This window comes from Meriones unguiculatus, chromosome 7, assembly GCF_030254825.1.
Source record: "Meriones unguiculatus strain TT.TT164.6M chromosome 7, Bangor_MerUng_6.1, whole genome shotgun sequence".
NCBI classification, from domain to species: domain Eukaryota; kingdom Metazoa; phylum Chordata; class Mammalia; order Rodentia; family Muridae; genus Meriones; species Meriones unguiculatus.
The window spans coordinates 91,255,900-91,273,139 of NC_083355.1; the positions used below are offsets into that span (position 1 = coordinate 91,255,900).

Below are 17,240 nucleotides of genomic sequence, written 5' to 3' on the forward strand. Positions count from 1 at the left end.
AGCAGATGATGGAAGGCCTGAGGGCCTGTGAGGCTGCTGCTCTTGTCCCTTAGAAATGCATGTCCCAGAAAGGTGTCCCTTCCAAAGGAGGAACAGATGCATCCATATTCCAGGTGGTTTTGTTTTTTTCATCCAGCCCCTGACTACCTGACTAGGTGGTGCCTTGCAGGCAAATCTAACTGAGCCCACCAGTTTATAAGCAGATTCCTCAGAAAAAGCCCTCAGATGTACTCAGAAACTTTTCTTTTTTTGGTTTTTCAGGAGGATTTCTCTGTGTTGCCTCAGCTGTCCTGGAACTCGCTCTGTAGACCAGGCTGGTCTTGAACTCACAGAGATCTGCCTGCCTCTGCCCCCCAAGTGCTGGGAATGATGGTGTGTACCACCACTGCTTGGCCAGAAACATTTTATGAATCAAGTAAGCATCTCTCTAATCAGATAGACACCTAAAATTAAAAGGCTTCCTCCTTTCCCCTTTCTTTGCTTTCTTCTTTTCCTTCCTCTTTTTTTTTTTCTTTTGCGGGGGGGATGTTAGACAAGTACTCTACCGTTGAACTACAACCCCACTGACAGCCCAGGTGGATCATCACAGGGTCCAACTTCAGTCTTTGCAGATGGATATGCAGCTGTGTCAACATCACTTGTTGAAAGGATGAAATGACTACTTTGCTCAGAGTACCTTTGTTAAAAATCGGCTGACCCTGAGTGGTCCTGGTGGCTCATCCTGCAGCCCAGCACTGCATCTGAGGCAGGAGGGCCACTGCAAATCGGAGGCTTGCTTAAGTTACAGTGAGACCTTGCCTCAAAAATAAATAGGGAAATAAGTAAATGCATAAATAATAAGTTGACCTTATGTGAGAATTTACTTCTAGACTCAAATCTTATTCCATTAATGTGTGTGTCTACCTAATGTGCCTTGCTATCTTGATTATTATGACTGCACTAAGTTTGGAAAGTAGCAAGTATGAGTCTTCCAGTTCTCTTTTTCTGTTTAAAATGTTTGAGTGTGTGTGTATGTGTGCACGCGTGCATGCACGAATGTGCATAAGCCACAGTACATGTATGGAGGCCAACTCGCAGGAAGGAGTCTATTCTGTCCTTCTACCATTTGAGTTCTGGGGATCAGGCTTGGCAGCAATCACCTTTATCTGCTGAGCCATCTCCTTGGACTGATAAAATAAATTGGAGTGTTTTCCTTTTGTCTAAGCAATTTGTGTTAACTATAACCACTAAGCCATCTTTCAGCCCCACTTTATTTTTAAAATCAGTTTGTGTGTGCACATGCATATGTGTGATCTGTGGGCAGGCATGCATGTGCTAGGGCATACATGTGAAGATGAGAGGACAGCTCTGTGGAGTCAGTTCTGTCCTTCCAGCTTCATGTACATTCAAGGCTCAGACTCCTCTCTGGCTCGCTTTACTCTTTTGAGACAGGGTCTCTCACTGAACCTGGAGATTCTGACTCAGACAGACTGGCTTGTGAGCAAGCCTCCAGGATCTGCTTGGCTCCATCCCTGGCCTCACCAGCACTGAGGTTCCAGACACATGCACTGCTCCATGCAACGTTGATGTTTTTAAAACTTCCTAAAGGATGGGAGACTGGAGAGACGGCTCAGTACTTACGAGCACTATCTGCTCTTCCAAAGAACCTGGCAATTCCCAGCACCCATATGGCAGCTCGCAACTGTCTGTAAAGCCAATTCCAAGGGATCTGACACCATCACACTAAAACAAAACAAAAAATTAAAAAAAAAAAAAAAAAAACTTCCAAAAGGGAAAGCTGGGTTTTAGATAATTTCCTTCATGAGCCCCACTCATTTAAATTTTTTTTTTAAAATTACATTTATGTACATGTGTTTGTATATTTGTATGTGCTCACACATGAGTGTTATGGTGCACATGCGGAGGTCAGAGGATAACTTCTGAGAGTTGCTTCTTTTTTTTTCCATCATGTGTCTCAGGGATTGAACTCATATTGTCTGGTAAGTTGGTTTCAAGTGCCTTTACCTGCTGAACCATCTCAGTGGCCTTATTTATGTGTCATTTTTACCATACTGTTTTCATTACTATACTCTCATTTAGAACAGATCGTAATTTCTTTTCAGTTGTATTTCTTCACTGGTAAGAGGCAGGTACTTGTTTTTGTTTTTTTTTTTGTTTTGTTTTGTTTTGTTTTTTGCCAAATTTTGCAGAATTAAAAAAAAAAAGAGAGAAAAGAAAAATCTGGGCAATGACACACATCTGTAATCCCAGCACTCGGGGAGACAGAAGCAAGTGGATCCCTGTGAGTTCAAGGCCAGCCTCGTCTACAAAGCAAATCTAGTATAGCCAAGGGTATGCATAGAAACCTGTCTCAAAAAACCAAAGACAGATGGATGGATGGATGGATGGATGGATGGATGGATGGAGAGATGGCTCTGGTTAAGAGGCCTCACTGTTCTTCCAGAGGACCACGTTTAAATTCCCAGCACCCATATGGCAGCTCACCACTGTCTGTAGCTTCCAGGGGACCCAATGCCCATGAAACAAAAGTAAAGTTTAAAAAATGAAAGGGCTAGAAAAAGAGAGTCTTAAGTTTTTAGTTTGGTAAGTTAAACGTACCTTAACGAATGCTTTCTTTTCCCAGCGTTGTAAGATGAATGAAGACACTGGCACCGACTATTTAGCACCCTGGCAGCTGTCTCAGGTGGTTGATGGTGGAGGTATTGGAATTATAGAAGAGAGCAAGCACATAAATTTGGCTAAAGGCGATTTTGTGACTTCTTTTTTTTGGCCCTGGCAAACTAAGGCAATTCTAGATGGGAATGGCCTTGAAAAGGTAATATATAATATAAGCCTTTCTGATTTTTTTCTCCCTTTATTATTATTTCTGCACTCATATTATTTTGTTAGAAATTTACTTTTAGAAAATGTGAATAATGCCAAGTGTAAAAATACAATGCCAACAATAAAAATAATGCCAAAGTGAGGAAAACCTTTGTGTTTTTACTGTTGGCTGTCACATCCCACCAGAGACCATTATCATCTCAAATATAATATATAACATAAAGCTGGGGGGACATAGGAGAAGAAGAGGGAGGGATGTTGGAATTGGGATGGGAGGGGCTACAGCTGGGATACAAAGTGAATAAACTGTAATTAATTAAAATAAAATAAAATTTAAAAAATATCTAATGCCAAGAACTAAAAATTCCTCTAGGACAGCCAAAGCTACATAGAGAAATTCTGTCTTGAAAAACCAAATGACAACAAAAAACCCTAGAAATCCCCCTATAATTATATATGCTTAAGTTCCTGAGAACTTAAATATACGAGGAATATATTTACTTCTTGATTGAAATTCATCTCAGTCAGAAATCCAGATTTTAGTCATTGAGCCATGTAAAATGGCTTGTTGTGACTTACAGACACGGGCAACTTCGTATAATGTGACGTAAATGATCATCAGGGAAAATACCGTTTTTAATACTATATTTTTGTTTTTTTGAGACAGGGTCCCCCTACTTAGTCCTGGCTGTCCTGGAACTCACTTTGTAGACCAGACTGGCATTGCAGCCACAGATCTGCCTGTCCCTGCCTCTCAAGCGCTGGGATCAAAGGCGTGTGCCACCACCGCCCAGCTGTATTTTTAATAATTACAGATCCTTAACCAGCTTGTGAGAGCTGCTGATGCGTAAGTGTTATCACTTGTATGTTTCAAACTTAACAAAATGGCTTGGGCAGCCGTGAAGGAAGGGCTCCCAGAGAACTGTGACTGTTATAAGAACTCATAGAGCTGGATGGCGTGGCGTATGCCTTTAATTCTAGTACTTGGGAAGGTAAAGCAGCTGGATCTCTTAAGTCCCAGGCCAGCCTGCTCTACCTTAGTGAGCCCCAGGCCAGCCAGGGCCGCATAGTAACGTCCTGTCTTAAAAAGAAAAAGGAACTACGTAATGATTTTGAAAAACCTTACACAAAGGTCACCTTAGGGAAGATGCCTGTCAGTTGCTGGGCTCATAGCACCCTAGGTATTGATCCTTGCAGACAAGAATAATTCTGAAAACGATTTTCCCTCACTTTGCCTTTAAATGACTCTTGCCTCAAGGCTATTGTAGTTCAGACCCAGTTTTCTGGTTCTGGGTCTAATTACCAGTACTGTAAAACGCAAAACAAAATGATAAAAACCTTGCCTTTTGTTATCTCCCTGAATGTCATCATGGTCCTCATCTTTAAAATATTATTTAAGCCAGACAGTGCATGCCTTTAATCCCAGCACTTGGAAGGCAGAGGCAGGTGGATCTTTGTGAGTTTGAGGCCAGCCTGGTCTACAGAGAGAGTTCCAGGACACCAGAAATGTTACACAGAGAAACCCTGTCTCAAAAAATTAAAAAAAATACATATTGTTTTTGTTTTTTGAGACAATTTCTACCTGGCTATGGTAGAACTTGCTGTGCAGACCAGGCTGTCCTTGAACTCAAAGATCTGCTATCCTGTGCTCTGAGTGCTAAGATTAAAGACACGTACCACCACGTCCAACCTGAAAGAACTATTGAAAGCTTTTTGTATTTGGATGCTTTGCTGCATGGTACGTTTGTGCACCACTTGTATGCTTGACACTGGAGGAGGCCAGAAATGCTGTCAGATCCCCTGGAACTGGAGTTACAGATGGTTGTAAGTCACCATGTGGGCACTGAGAATCAAATCCAAGCAGACAGGGCTCCTAATTGCTAAGCTATCTCTCCAGCCCCCCATGGTCCATCTTTTTGAGACAAGGTTTCATGTAGTCTAGGCTGGCCTTGAACTCACTGTATAGCAGAGGATGACCTTGAACTTCTGGTCTTCCTGCCTCAATTTCCTGTGTGCTAGAATTACATATGTATATAAGCATATATCTCTTTTTTTAAATGTGATATTGGGGCTTGGCGCCAGGGCTTTATATAATATACATGCTAGGCAAGCATTCTACCAACTGAGCCTCATCCCCAGCCCTCTGTTTTAGGCTTTACATTATATATGTGTGCCTAAAAATACATGTGACTGTGTACAAATTCTCAGGAAATGGTTCTTGTGAGGCCCTACCTCCCAGGAGATGATGTTCTCAACCTTGTGCAGGTTTTAGGCAGATAATCATGGCTGGTCTGAGTTGGACTGTAATGGCCATGCCATGCCTTGAAGACACGACTCCACAATGTTATCCCTTCATATGGCTCTCCCATTCTTTCTGTTCCCTCTCCTTTCCTGTTCTTTCATTAGAGTGGGTGATGCTGAGGTCTCAGTTGTGGCTTGGCTTTCAACAGCCACTTATTCTTGGCACTTTGCTCAGCTATGAGTCTATGCAGTTACTACTACTTACTGCAAAAAGAAACTGACCAAAACTGACAGCAACATTAGTCTGTGGGCAAAAACATTACTTTGAAGGCAATCTGACAGGCACATCTTGTCCACTTAGCAAAGCAAATTCAGTAGCTTCTCCATTAGGGCTGTGATCTCCCTGGCCACAGGCTTCTGACCAGGTTTATAGTTCCAGATGTGAATTTCTTCTTCGAGAACTGGTTCTCACATCCACACAGAAAGTAGTTGGTTGTCTGTGACACACTTGCTACTTACTGCACATTTTGCCTAGCAGATTGATACTGTTGCATACAGTGTCCACAACCGGGTAAGAATACTGATGCCATTTCTTAGCCCAGCAGTTTGCATAGCACCTTCCAACACTGTTACGACTAGCCAGTAGAGGGAGCCTCTAGCTAAGTTACAGCTAGATTTGTCTATGGCTGGCCACCCGAGCAGGCAGTTAGGATCTCACTATCTAGTTCTGGTGGACAACCAACATCCATGGCAATTGCCTTTATTATTCTGGGGCCTTTGTTACCAACAACTTGAAGGGAAGTAGCCCAACCCTGGCCTGGGAATTTAATTTCATAATCTATGGCTTCTGGGAGCAGCTTATTTACCTGTGTAGTGTCTCTGTTCAAATGAGTTGGAAATTTAGATAAGTGTTGTAGAGGAATTTTAATTCAGAACATTGGTGTTCTGGCAAGAGATTAGATCCAAAAACCTTCTAGGTCTGTATGATCCAGCTGGAATACAGATCCACATTTAATTCCAGGAGACAGAGGCAAGTAGATCTCTTGCGTTCAAGGCCAGCCTGGTATAGAGCAAGTTTCAGGAAAAGAAAAGCTTAGGTCCACCATGGTGGTACATGCCTTTAATTCCAAACACTCAGGAGACTGAGACATGCAGATCTCTGAGTTCTAGTCAATTCTGTTCAGTCAGTCAGTGTGCTGCCTCAGTGAGCTGAGAGGCAGTGCTGTGGAGCTGACTTTGTGGCAGTTCAGTCTGTGGAATTTAGAGGCGGTTTTATAGGGACAGTTTTACAGAGACAGGTTGAACAGAGAACAAGTTAGACACAGGTGAAGACAAAATGAACCAGAGAATGAGAAGGAGCTGGAAGATTAGAACTGATTGCTTGAGTTAGTTTGAGACCAGCAGAACAATTTAGTCAGAAGCTGACAGAAGCCAGTTTGAATCAGTCAGCTTGAAGAGGAGTTTGAGCCAGAACAGCTGAGTTGAACAAGCTAGCCAGAGTTCAAAAAGAGCTAGAGAGGGTAAGCTTGTTCAGAAGTAAATCTCAGAGGCTAAAAGTATTCTAGGCCTAAATTAAATTATATGGAGGCTAGAAGCTTCCTGGACTAGGCCTTAGTTAGCAGTAAGCCTTCAAGACATTAAAAAAAGAAAGGTAAATAAAAGTTACTTTCACAAAATGTTTATTTTGGAATTGGGATTTGATTAGGGATTTAAAAACTATGACCTTGCCTTATGTTTTCCTATTAAGCATTTTTTCCTTCTACTGATACATACATCGGGAATTCACTAAAAAAATTTATTGTAGGAATTGTTAAAGTTGTTTTGTTTTGTGAAGCGAGTCTTTCTTTTCATGTGTATGTACTGTGATGATTTGGGTGCTCCTGGGTGTGTGTGCACAGGAGGCTGGAGGACAACCTGGGGTGCGCTTCTACCTCCTCTCGTCTTCAGGAGTGCTGTCCTCCTCCTCTCACAGTGCCTGAGAGTGAGCCAGGTTAGATGGCCAGTGAGCCCGGGGAATCATTTCTCTTCTCTCCCACTGGGAGTGCAATAGTATGCCTGGCATTTTTATAAGCGTTCTGGAAGTCACAGAACTCATGACTGCAAGGCAAGTGCTTTACTGACTGAGCCATCCCCTTCGCACTCACTTGCTTCTACTGTTTACAATTATGGTAGAATTTAAACGAGATCAAAAAATGGTTTACTGTGGACTACTAAAGATTTATTTATTATTTATACAGTAGTCTGCCTGCATGTGTGCCTCAGGGCATCAGAGGGCATCAGATCTTACTATAGATGGTTGTGAGCCACCGTGTGGCTGCTGGGAATTGAACTCAGGACCTTTGGAAGAGCAGACACTGCTCTTAACTGCTGAAGCATCTCCAGCCCCCAAAATTCTTTTTTTTAAATAGTTTATTTAATTTTGTTTTATGCATGTTAGTGTGAAGGTGTCAGATCTGTTAGAATTAAAGACAGTTGTGAGCTGTCATGTAGGTGCTAGGAATTGAACCCAGGTCCATTTGGAAGAGCAGACAGTGCTCTTAACCACTGAGCCATCTCTCCAGCCCCTGTTGTGGACTACTAAAAACACCACACAGACTCACTTCCTTTTCTAAAGGTTGAAAACCCAAGATTGAGGTTCTAGAATATTCAGTGTCTGATAAGCTCTCTCTTAGCTTGCAGGAAAATGCCTTCTTACTGTGTCATCAAATGCTCTTTCCAGGCAGTGAGGAGTGTTATATCTGTTCCTTCTTCTAATGGTGTGCATGTACTGGATTGGGTTCCCAACTTTATGACCTCATTTACCCTCAAATATCACCTTAAAGGTCTTGATCCAGAATACTTAAGGGATATAGACATTTAACATGTGAAGTTGGGTGGGAAACACTATTCAGTCTGTAACCTTCTAGTTTCATGGCATAAAACTGTAATTTTGGTATTGTTTAACATGTACATCTTTTATTTTAGGTAGACCCACAACTTGTGGATGGACATCTTTCCTATTTTCTTGGAGCTATAGGTATGCCTGGTTTGACTTCCTTGATTGGAGTACAGGAAAAAGGTCACATATCTGCTGGCTCTAATCAGACAATGGTTGTCAGTGGAGCAGCAGGTGCCTGCGGATCTTTGGCTGGGCAGGTAAAGTTTCCAAAAGTTACTTGACTTTCTAAAATATAAGGCATAAGTAGATCACAGAATACATGCATATAATTTAAAATAAAAATTGAGGGCTGGTGACATAGCTCAGTTGGTACAGTGTTTGCCTCACATGCGTGAAGTTCTGGGTTTGATACCTAGTACCACATAAATTGGGTGTGGTGATGCACACATGTGGAGAGGCAGGAAGATCAGAAGTTCAAGGTTATGCTCTGCTACTTAGTGAGTTCAAGACCAGCCTGGACTCATAAAACTTTGTCACAAAAAGTAATTAATTCTAGGGTTTAGCAATTTGTAAGTTGCTCATGATCCAGCAAATAACCTCACACCCATGTACATGCAGGCAACACTAAACTTAATTGTTTTTTTTTTTTTTTAAAGACATGAAAGTAGGAGTGGGAGGCTGGAGAGATGGCTTAGAGGTTAAGAGCACTGGCTGCTCCTCCAGAGGTCCTGAGTTCAATTCCCAGCAACCACATGGTGGCTTACAACCATCTATAAAGAGATCTGGTGCCCTCTTCTGGCATACAGGTGTACATGCAGACAGAATACTGTATACATAATAAATAAATCTATAAAAAAAGTAGGAGTGGGGTATGTTAAGATAAAGAAGGAATTGCAGAGGGAATGGGAGAGGGGTAAGAAATGGGAGTGTGGCTGACTATAGGACACACATATATGAAAGATAAAAATTATTTTGCTTAAAACAAAATTTGCTATTGTTTGATGTGCATGTGTGAATGTCTGCTGTATGTGTGTCAGATCTCTTGGAACTGGAGTTACAAGTGGTTGTGAGCCCCCTGATGCTGGTGTTTGGGACTGAACCCAGTGAGAGCAGTAAGTGCTCCTAACCACTGAGCCATCTATCCAGCCCTCTCAATTTTTAAAATTTTATGATGTCATTATTTCACATTGTTGGCAGAAATGATGTTATTATGTATTTAGCTTCTGTTAATAATATAAAAATACAGGTATCTCGTTCTCTTGTTAACTAAAATGGATGTGGCACGTGTTAGAGTAGTTCTGTCATCCAGATAGGTAAAATGAAAATCATAATCTGTCTGTAATCCCTTGAATTAAAAGACAAACAAGCAGGGGTTGGCGGTGGCTTAAGTAGTGGTTAAGACTACTTGCTGTTTTTGAGAGAACCTAGGTTCAGTTCTCGTACCACAGAGTGGTTAGAACCCTCTGTACCTCCAGTTCAGGGGACCCAGTGCTGCCTTCTGGCTTCTCAGGCACCAGACATACATAGAATACACATACATGCAGCCAAAACACACAAATACATCTTTATAAAAGCGACAAAGGAGGAGCCCGGTTTGGTGGCAGGCACATGTCTGAAATTCCAGCACTCAGGGAGGCAGACGAAGGCAGATCTCTTGTGAGTTTGAGGCCAGCCTGGTCTACAAAGGGAGTCCAGAACAGACAAAGCTACATACAGAAACCCTGTCTTGAAAACAAAACAAAAAAAGACAAAAAGGAGTTGTCTAGGATTTTACTGCTGTGAAGATACATCAGGGCCATGGGACCATGGCAACACTCATAAAGGAAAACATTTAATTGGGGCTGGCTAGTTCATTATTGTTATGGCAGGAAACATGGCAGCTGCAGGCAGGCATGGTGCTGGAGAAGTTCTACAAACTGATCACAGGAAGATGCAGAAGGAGACTGTGAGCTATCATGGGTATAGTTTGAGCATATAAAACCTCAAAGCCCACTCCAACAGTGATACACTTCCTCCAGCAAGGGCACACCTCCTAATAGTGTCACTCCCTGTAGGCCTATGGGGGCCAATTACATTCAAACCACCACAGGCGTCTTGAATTGTAGTTCAGTGGTTAGAGCTCTTGCTAAGCATATAAGAGGTTCAGTTACCAGCACCAAAAACAATACAAAATCACACTCACTTTTAAAAAAATCTTAGTAGAATTCTTCTTCCTTGAGGTTATTTATATTTTGAGACAGAGTCGCTTGTCTCCCTGGCTGGCCTCAAACTTACTATCTAGTTTAGGCAGGCCTTGAATTCCTATTCCTCCTACTTCCACCTTTCATGTGTTGAGGTACAATAGAGGAAAAAGCATTTATTGAATTTAGGTTATATAATAAATGTTTTGAAAAACCTGTAAAAAGTTCAATGTTTTATAAGTAGTTACCTTTGCTATATTAGTTATCTCTGCTGTGATAAAGTGCCTGACAAAGGCAACCCAAGGAAGGAGGTTTTTATTTGGTACAAAGTTCCAGGATGTGGTCTATTGTGGCAGGGAAGTCATGATAGTAGGAGCTCAAGGCAGCTCATCAAATTGCATCAATACTTAAGAAATGGAAAGCAATGGATGCTTGTACTCACCTTGCTTTCTGTTGTTGGTTCAGAGTGGGACCGCAGACTCTGCAATGGCACCACCCACATTTGTGGTGGATTTCCCCTTTTTAGTTAACCTACTGTAGCTAAGTCACAGATATGCCCAGATTTGCTTCAGTGGTAGTTCTAGATCCTGTCAAGTTGACAGTCAGGATGAGCCATCAGAGTAGCTGTGGTGGTTTGAATGAGAAATAACCTGTTATTGAACACTTGTTGCCCAGTTGGTCCAGTTGGTGATGCTGTCTGGGGAGGTGGTGTAGCATTGCTAGAGGAAGTGTACCACTGGGGGCAGACTTGGAGATGTCATAGCCTCATCCTACTTCCAGTTTGCTTTTTTCTTCTTTCTTCTTGTGGCTGAAAATCTATTTCCTGCTGCCACCTTGCCAGCTGCTTGCTGCCATGCCTCCCTGACAGGATGGGCTCATCCCTCCTGCTGCCATGTTTCCATGTCATGAAGGACTCTTATCCCTCTGGGACTATAAGCTCAAATACTCTCTCTTTTCCTTAAGCTGCTTTTGGTTCTGGTGTTTTATCATAGCAACAGAACATAACATAAAAGATACAGTAGCTTTTATAGTATGGGAAACATAATACTGTATTGTAGCTCTCATTTTTGTTTTTTTAATTAAATTTTTGTTTTTATTTTTATTTTTATTTTTTTTTTAAAGATTTATTTATTTCATGTATATGAGTGTTCAGTCTGCATTTACATCTGCCAGAAGAGGGAATCAGTTCACATTACAGATGGTTGTGAGCCACCATGTGGTTGCTGGGAATTGAACTCATGACCTTTGGAAGAGCAGACAGTGCTCTTAACTGCTGAGCCAACTCTCCAGCCCCCAAATTTTTGTTTTTATATTAATTACAGTTTATTTACTTTGTATCCCAGCTGTAGCCCCTTCCCTCATTCCCTCCCAATCTCACCCATCCCCCATCATCTCCTCCCTGCCCCTCTAAGTCCATTGATAGGGGAGGTCCTCCTCACCTTCTATCTGACCCTAGTTTATCAGGTCTCTTCAGGACTGGCTGCACTGTCCTCTTCTGTGGCCTAGCAAGGCTGCTTCTCCCTCGGGGAGGGGAGGGATGTCAAAGAGCCAGCCATTGAGTTAATGTCAGAAACAGTCCTCATTTTTGTTTTGTCTTGTTTTTTTGAGATAGGGTTTCTTTGTGTAGTCCTGGCTGTCCTGAAACTCACACTGCAGACCAGAGCTGGCTTTGAGCTCAGAGATCCGCCTGTCTCTGCTTCTCAAGTGCTGGGATCAAAGGCATGTACCGTAAAGCTTTGTTAAGCCTGGCAGTGGTGATGCATACTTTTAATCCCAGCACTTGGGAGGCAGAGGCAGGCAGGCAGGCAAGGTAGTGGATCTCTGAGTTTGAGGCTAGCCTGGGCCACACAGAGAAATCCTGTTTCTAAAAACCAAAAAGTTTCTTTTCTTTTTTTTTAGTTTTTAGTTAAAAGCACTATAATCAAACCTAAATTGTGATCAATATTGCCTTAAGGTTAATATTGTGATGAAATTATTTTGATAGAAGTAAAGTCTCTTCTACTTACAGTTCCAGTATCAGTCTCTCATTGAGAGAAGTCAGGGCAGGAACTCAAACTGGATCCGAACTGAGAGACAGGAACTGACGCAGAGGCCATGGAAGAGTGCTATTTACTGGCTCTTTCACAGAACCCAGGACCACCAGCTCAGGGGTGGCACCACGAACTATGGGCTTGGGGCTGGGCCCTCCCACTTCAATCACTAATCAAGAAAATGCCCTTACACGCCTGCCTATACTTAGATTTTATGGAGGCCTTTTTCTCAATTCAGGTTCCCTTCTCTTAGCTGGGCAGTGGTGGCACATGCCTGTAATCCCAGGACTTGGGAAGGTAGAGGCAGGCAGATCTCTGTGAGTTTGAGGCTAGCCTCATCTACAAATTGAGTTCCAGGACAGTGAAAGCTACAGAGGAATCCTGTGTCAAAAAAAAAAAAAAAAAAAAAAAAAAAATCCCTTCTCTCAGATGATGCCAGCTTGTGTCAGGTTGACATAAAAGTTAGCCAGGACAAATACTCTCTTCTACTTTCAGTATCTTGTGTACTTTGACATTTTAACGTTTGTGTGAATATAAAATCATTTAATTTGTAAAAACTTCCTCCCTAGATTGGCCGACTGCTTGGCTGTTCCAGAGTGGTGGGAATTTGTGGAACCCAGGAGAAATGCCTCTTTTTGACTTCAGAACTGGGGTTTGATGCCGCAGTTAATTATAAAAAAGGGAGTGTGGCAGAACAGCTGCAAGAATCCTGCCCAGCTGGAGTGGATGTTTACTTTGACAATGTCGGAGGCGACATCAGCGATACAGTGATAAGTCAGGTTGTTTGCTGACTTATTTCTGTTACAAATCTATACTATGTATACTGTATACTGTACTATATTGTATATTTTTGCTTGATCCTGAGGGGAGCTATAAAATCAGAGTCCATTTTGACAAATAGCATGATCACTAATGTATTTAAATTCTACAAAAGATCTTATTCTTTCATTTGAGTGCACACTTGTATTCTGAATTTCAGTTCCTGCCTAGCAATGTAATATTTTCACCTTCAATTTACTTTCATGAAAAATTAAGAACTGCACTTTTGAAATGGTGAGGCTGACCTGTAACTCACTATCAATCAATCACCGTGTATCTTGAGTTGGTAAGGAAATGGTTTTCAGATTATAGGTGTTATGTATTTTTATTGATAATGTAGTAAAATATCAATAGTTGATAATAAGCATAAATAGATCTTTACTATATGTAAAATTACTTGCAGTTGAGATTAAATTATTTAAATCTAAAGAAATACATTACTGGGCTAGAGAGATGGTTCAGAATGTGTGCTCCTCTTGTAGAGGTCCTAAGTTTGATTCCCAGCATCTATGTGAGGCAGCTCAAACTACCTGTAACTCAAGCTCCAGGGAGAGCTGACACCTCGGGCCTCCTCAGGCACCTGCACTTACTTGTATCTGTTACGGAGTATCCTCCAGAGAAGACTACTGGGACTGGGGTTTAAGCCAATAGAAAGTCTTTATTAGCTGGCCAGTGACTACAGTCCATACTGAGTCTTTCTTGGGATGAGCTTTTAAGCACAAAAACAATATCCTAGGTTGACATACTTCAGTTAACAAGAACAGTTAGTTAGAAGCGGAACTGTAGAAGCCAAAAAGCAAGGGTAGTACATTTAGAGACTTTCCCAGAACTATGGACTTTGATGGATTAGGCCTTTGTTTTAGTGTTGACAGGTGATTCTGTCAAAGTGCTGAGTTTTACAGCCCGAATGGTACTTATATCATGGAGTTTGGGACCATGGTACAATTCCTACACAGACTCACATATACACATAATTAAAAGTAACAAAATAAACCGGGTATGGTTGTGCACACTTTTGCTTTTAATCCTAGCACTTGGGAGGCAGAGGCAGGCGGATCTCTGTGAGTTCAAGACAAGCTTGGTCTACAGAATGAGTTCCAGGACAGCCAAGGCTACACAGAGAAACCCTGTCTCCAAAAAACCAAAACAGCAACTTGTAGGGGCTGGAGAGATGGCTTAGCAGTTAAGAGTACTTACTGCTCTTGTCGAGGACTGGGTTTGGTTCTTGACATGCACATCAGGCAGCTCGGAATCTATTACTCCAATTCTAGGGGGATCCAAGGCCTTCGTCTGGCCTCCACAGGCACTTGTATGTATGAACATAAAATTCACGCAGGTACACACACAAATAAGAAAAGTTAAAACGCTTTTAAATAGGTAAATCTTCAAAATAAATACAACTAGTTGGTAATAAAGGTTTAAGTGTGGTTGTTATGTAGGCTTTCACTGATGTGGTCATACATTCATCAATAGGAAAGGAGTCTAAGGATGTAATCATCAGTGTTTCTCTATACAGATGAATCAGAACAGCCACATCATTCTGTGTGGCCAGATTTCTCAGTACAATAAAGATGTGCCTTATCCTCCTCCACTGCCCCCTGCTGTGGAAGCAATCCTGAAGGAAAGAAACATCAAAAGGTGTGTTCTGTACCTCTGCCCTTACTGCCAGTTTTACAGGGGCTTTGATGGGGAGTTAAAATTTTTATAGATGTGAAGTGTATTCATTTATATTTTTTCTTATTAAATAAAACTGAAAAGTATATACTTAGGGAGGCCCCCCAATATTAAAATTTTGGTGAACTGGTTCCCAGAAAACTAATATTTCTGGTTTTGACTGGATGAAATCATGTGAGGATGGGAAAAGAGTGTTATCCACAAAGGAAAATTCACAGTGCTGTTGACAAATAGGTTGTAGATAAGCAGACATAAACAGTCAAGAGTTTAGTGTGCTTACCCTTAACTACACCTACAACATTAACCAACCAGACTAGTATAGTTATATGCAAATTTAAAGACTAACACAGGTATTGCCATTTTGAAAGATTTGATTTTGGGTTCTCAATCTTGAAATATTCTCTAATTGTTATTCTTTTATTCTCTACTTTCAGAGAGAGGTTTATGGTATTAAATTACAAAGATAAATTTGAGCCTGGAATTCTTCAGCTGAGTCAGTGGTTTAAAGAAGGAAAGCTAAAGGTAACACTTCTTTTTGCTTTTGAAACAAGGTCTCATGTAGCCCAGACTGGCATGAAACTTGACATGTAGCTGGAAATGACCTTGAACTCTAGCTCACTAGTGTGGGGATTATAGGCATGTGCTACCGTGCCCAGTTTCTGTGGTTCTGGGGCTTGAATGCAGGGCTAGCCAAGTACTATACCAACTGAGGCAAATCCCCAGCCCAAACTTCTACAATTTATTAACTATAAACGTATTTTTCCTGCCACTTGGCATTCTTTTGCTTTATTCGACTTTACTATGGCCAACATCTGTTTCATTATGAAAAATTCATACAGAAGATGGGCAAGAAAGATGGCTCAGTGGTTAGGAGCACATACTGCTTTTGCGGAGCACCCAAGTTTGTTTTCGAGCACTTATGTCAGGCTGCCCACAAGTGACTGTAACTACAGTTCCGGGGACTGTGACCCTTTGTGGAACCCCAAGCAGCTGCACTCATATGCACATACACACGGACATGCACCCCCTCCCCCACGGTTTAAAAATTTAATCTCAAGCCAGGCGTGGTGACGCATACCCCTAATCCCAGCAGAAGCAGGCAGGCCTATCTCTGTGAGTTTGAAGCCAGCCTAGAGTTCTGGAGTTCCAGGACAGACAAGATTGTTATATAGAGAAACCGTGTCTTGAAAACCAAACTACACCAAACAAAAAAGTTAATCTCTGAGTAAATTTCCTCCCAGATGACTATAATCTCCTGATTGAACCCCCCCCCCTTTTTAACTTTTATGCAATATTTTATTAATTTCAGGACTGCAGAAGCTGCTCAGTGCTTAAGAGCACTTGCTGCTTTTGTAGAGGACCTGGGTTTGGTTCCTAGTTCCCACATGGCTGTTACCAGCTGTTTATAACTCCAGTTCCAGGGGATTCATTAATCTTTTCTGGTGCTCCCAGGGCACCAGGCACAAGTGGTTCACACATGTACTTACATACATACATGCATGCATGTAAAACACTCATACACATAAAATAAAAATAAAATCTTTTAAACAGTTATTAAGCTTTACTTTCATGAATTATTTACAAAATCAATAGGTATTTCTTCTGAAATCTAAAATGATGTTTATTAATTTAACAAATTGGGGCTGAAGAGATGGCCCAGCGATTAAAGGCACTGACTTCTCTTGCAGAGAGGACCAGGGTTCATGTCTTTAAACCCAGCACTCAGGAGGCAGAGGCAGTCTACTTTCTGCCTTTGAGACCAGACTGGTCTATAAAGAGAAACCTGTCACAAAAAGAAAAAGAAAAAAAAAGAACCAACATCTGCAAGTTGTCCTCTGACCTCCACATTCATGCTACAAAATGTGTGCACTTAACTATAAAACAAATAAATTAAAAAAAAAATAAAGTTTTTTTTCTTTAATTAGACAATAAATATAGGATTTTATTGGAAAAAAAATCAATCAACAAACTTTTCTGGGTGACCTATCTGAAATAAAGAATCTTTTCTATTCTAAATTATATTGCTTCCTTTTATGAAAACCATTAATCCTAAATCTAGCTGTTTTGATTTACAGATCAAGGAGACTGTGATAAATGGACTGGAAAACATGGGAGGTAAGATGAATGCAGATTTATTTCATGATTTTTCTTTTAATGTTACCTTTCAGGTGTTACTTTCTTTTATTCTAGAGAACGAACCGGTGGCCTCTTTCATGTTCAGCACACACTTCACCAATGTGCTAAACCCTAGCCACTACCCTGCCCCTCTTGGAGGCACTGAGGGTCAGTGTTAACTGAAAGACTGCATTTGTTTTATACAGTGAAGGAGAATGGAACTTGGGACATTATGTACATTAGGCAAGGCCTCTAAGACTGAGCTCTGTCTTCTCTCCTTTATTTTACTTTTCTCTTTTCTTGGAGGGGGAAGGGAAAGGTGGAGCAGAGCTTTTCTGAGACTAGATCTTGTGTAGCCCTGGTTGGCTTTCAATTTGATAGGTAGCTGAGGCTGACCTTAAATTCCTTTTTCTCGGCTCTCACCTCCCAAGTGCTGGAATTACAGGCATTTGCCACCACACCCATCTTCTTGTTAATAAT

General features: G+C 41.4%; 1 protein-coding gene across 7 annotated transcripts in view; it reads left to right on the forward strand.

The window, feature by feature from the left end:
• Nucleotides 1-17,240, forward strand: part of Ptgr2 (prostaglandin reductase 2) — a 30,189-nt gene that overhangs the window by 8,731 nt on the left and 4,218 nt on the right. For 5 of the 7 annotated variants that reach the window (XM_060387851.1, XM_021634146.2, XM_021634145.2 and 2 more), the window contains 6 exons: nt 2,624-2,815; nt 8,029-8,199; nt 12,722-12,931; nt 14,488-14,609; nt 15,080-15,167; nt 16,721-16,760. In XM_060387851.1, the coding sequence (XP_060243834.1) occupies nt 2,633-2,815; nt 8,029-8,199; nt 12,722-12,931; nt 14,488-14,609; nt 15,080-15,167; nt 16,721-16,760 (814 nt within the window). In that variant the 5' untranslated portion in view covers nt 2,624-2,632. Of the gene's footprint in view, nt 1-261; nt 416-2,623; nt 2,816-8,028; nt 8,200-12,721; nt 12,932-14,487; nt 14,610-15,079; nt 15,168-16,720; nt 16,761-17,240 lie in introns of those variants that run through there. The other 2 variants (XM_021634147.2, XM_060387852.1) reach the window with 2 other exon arrangements.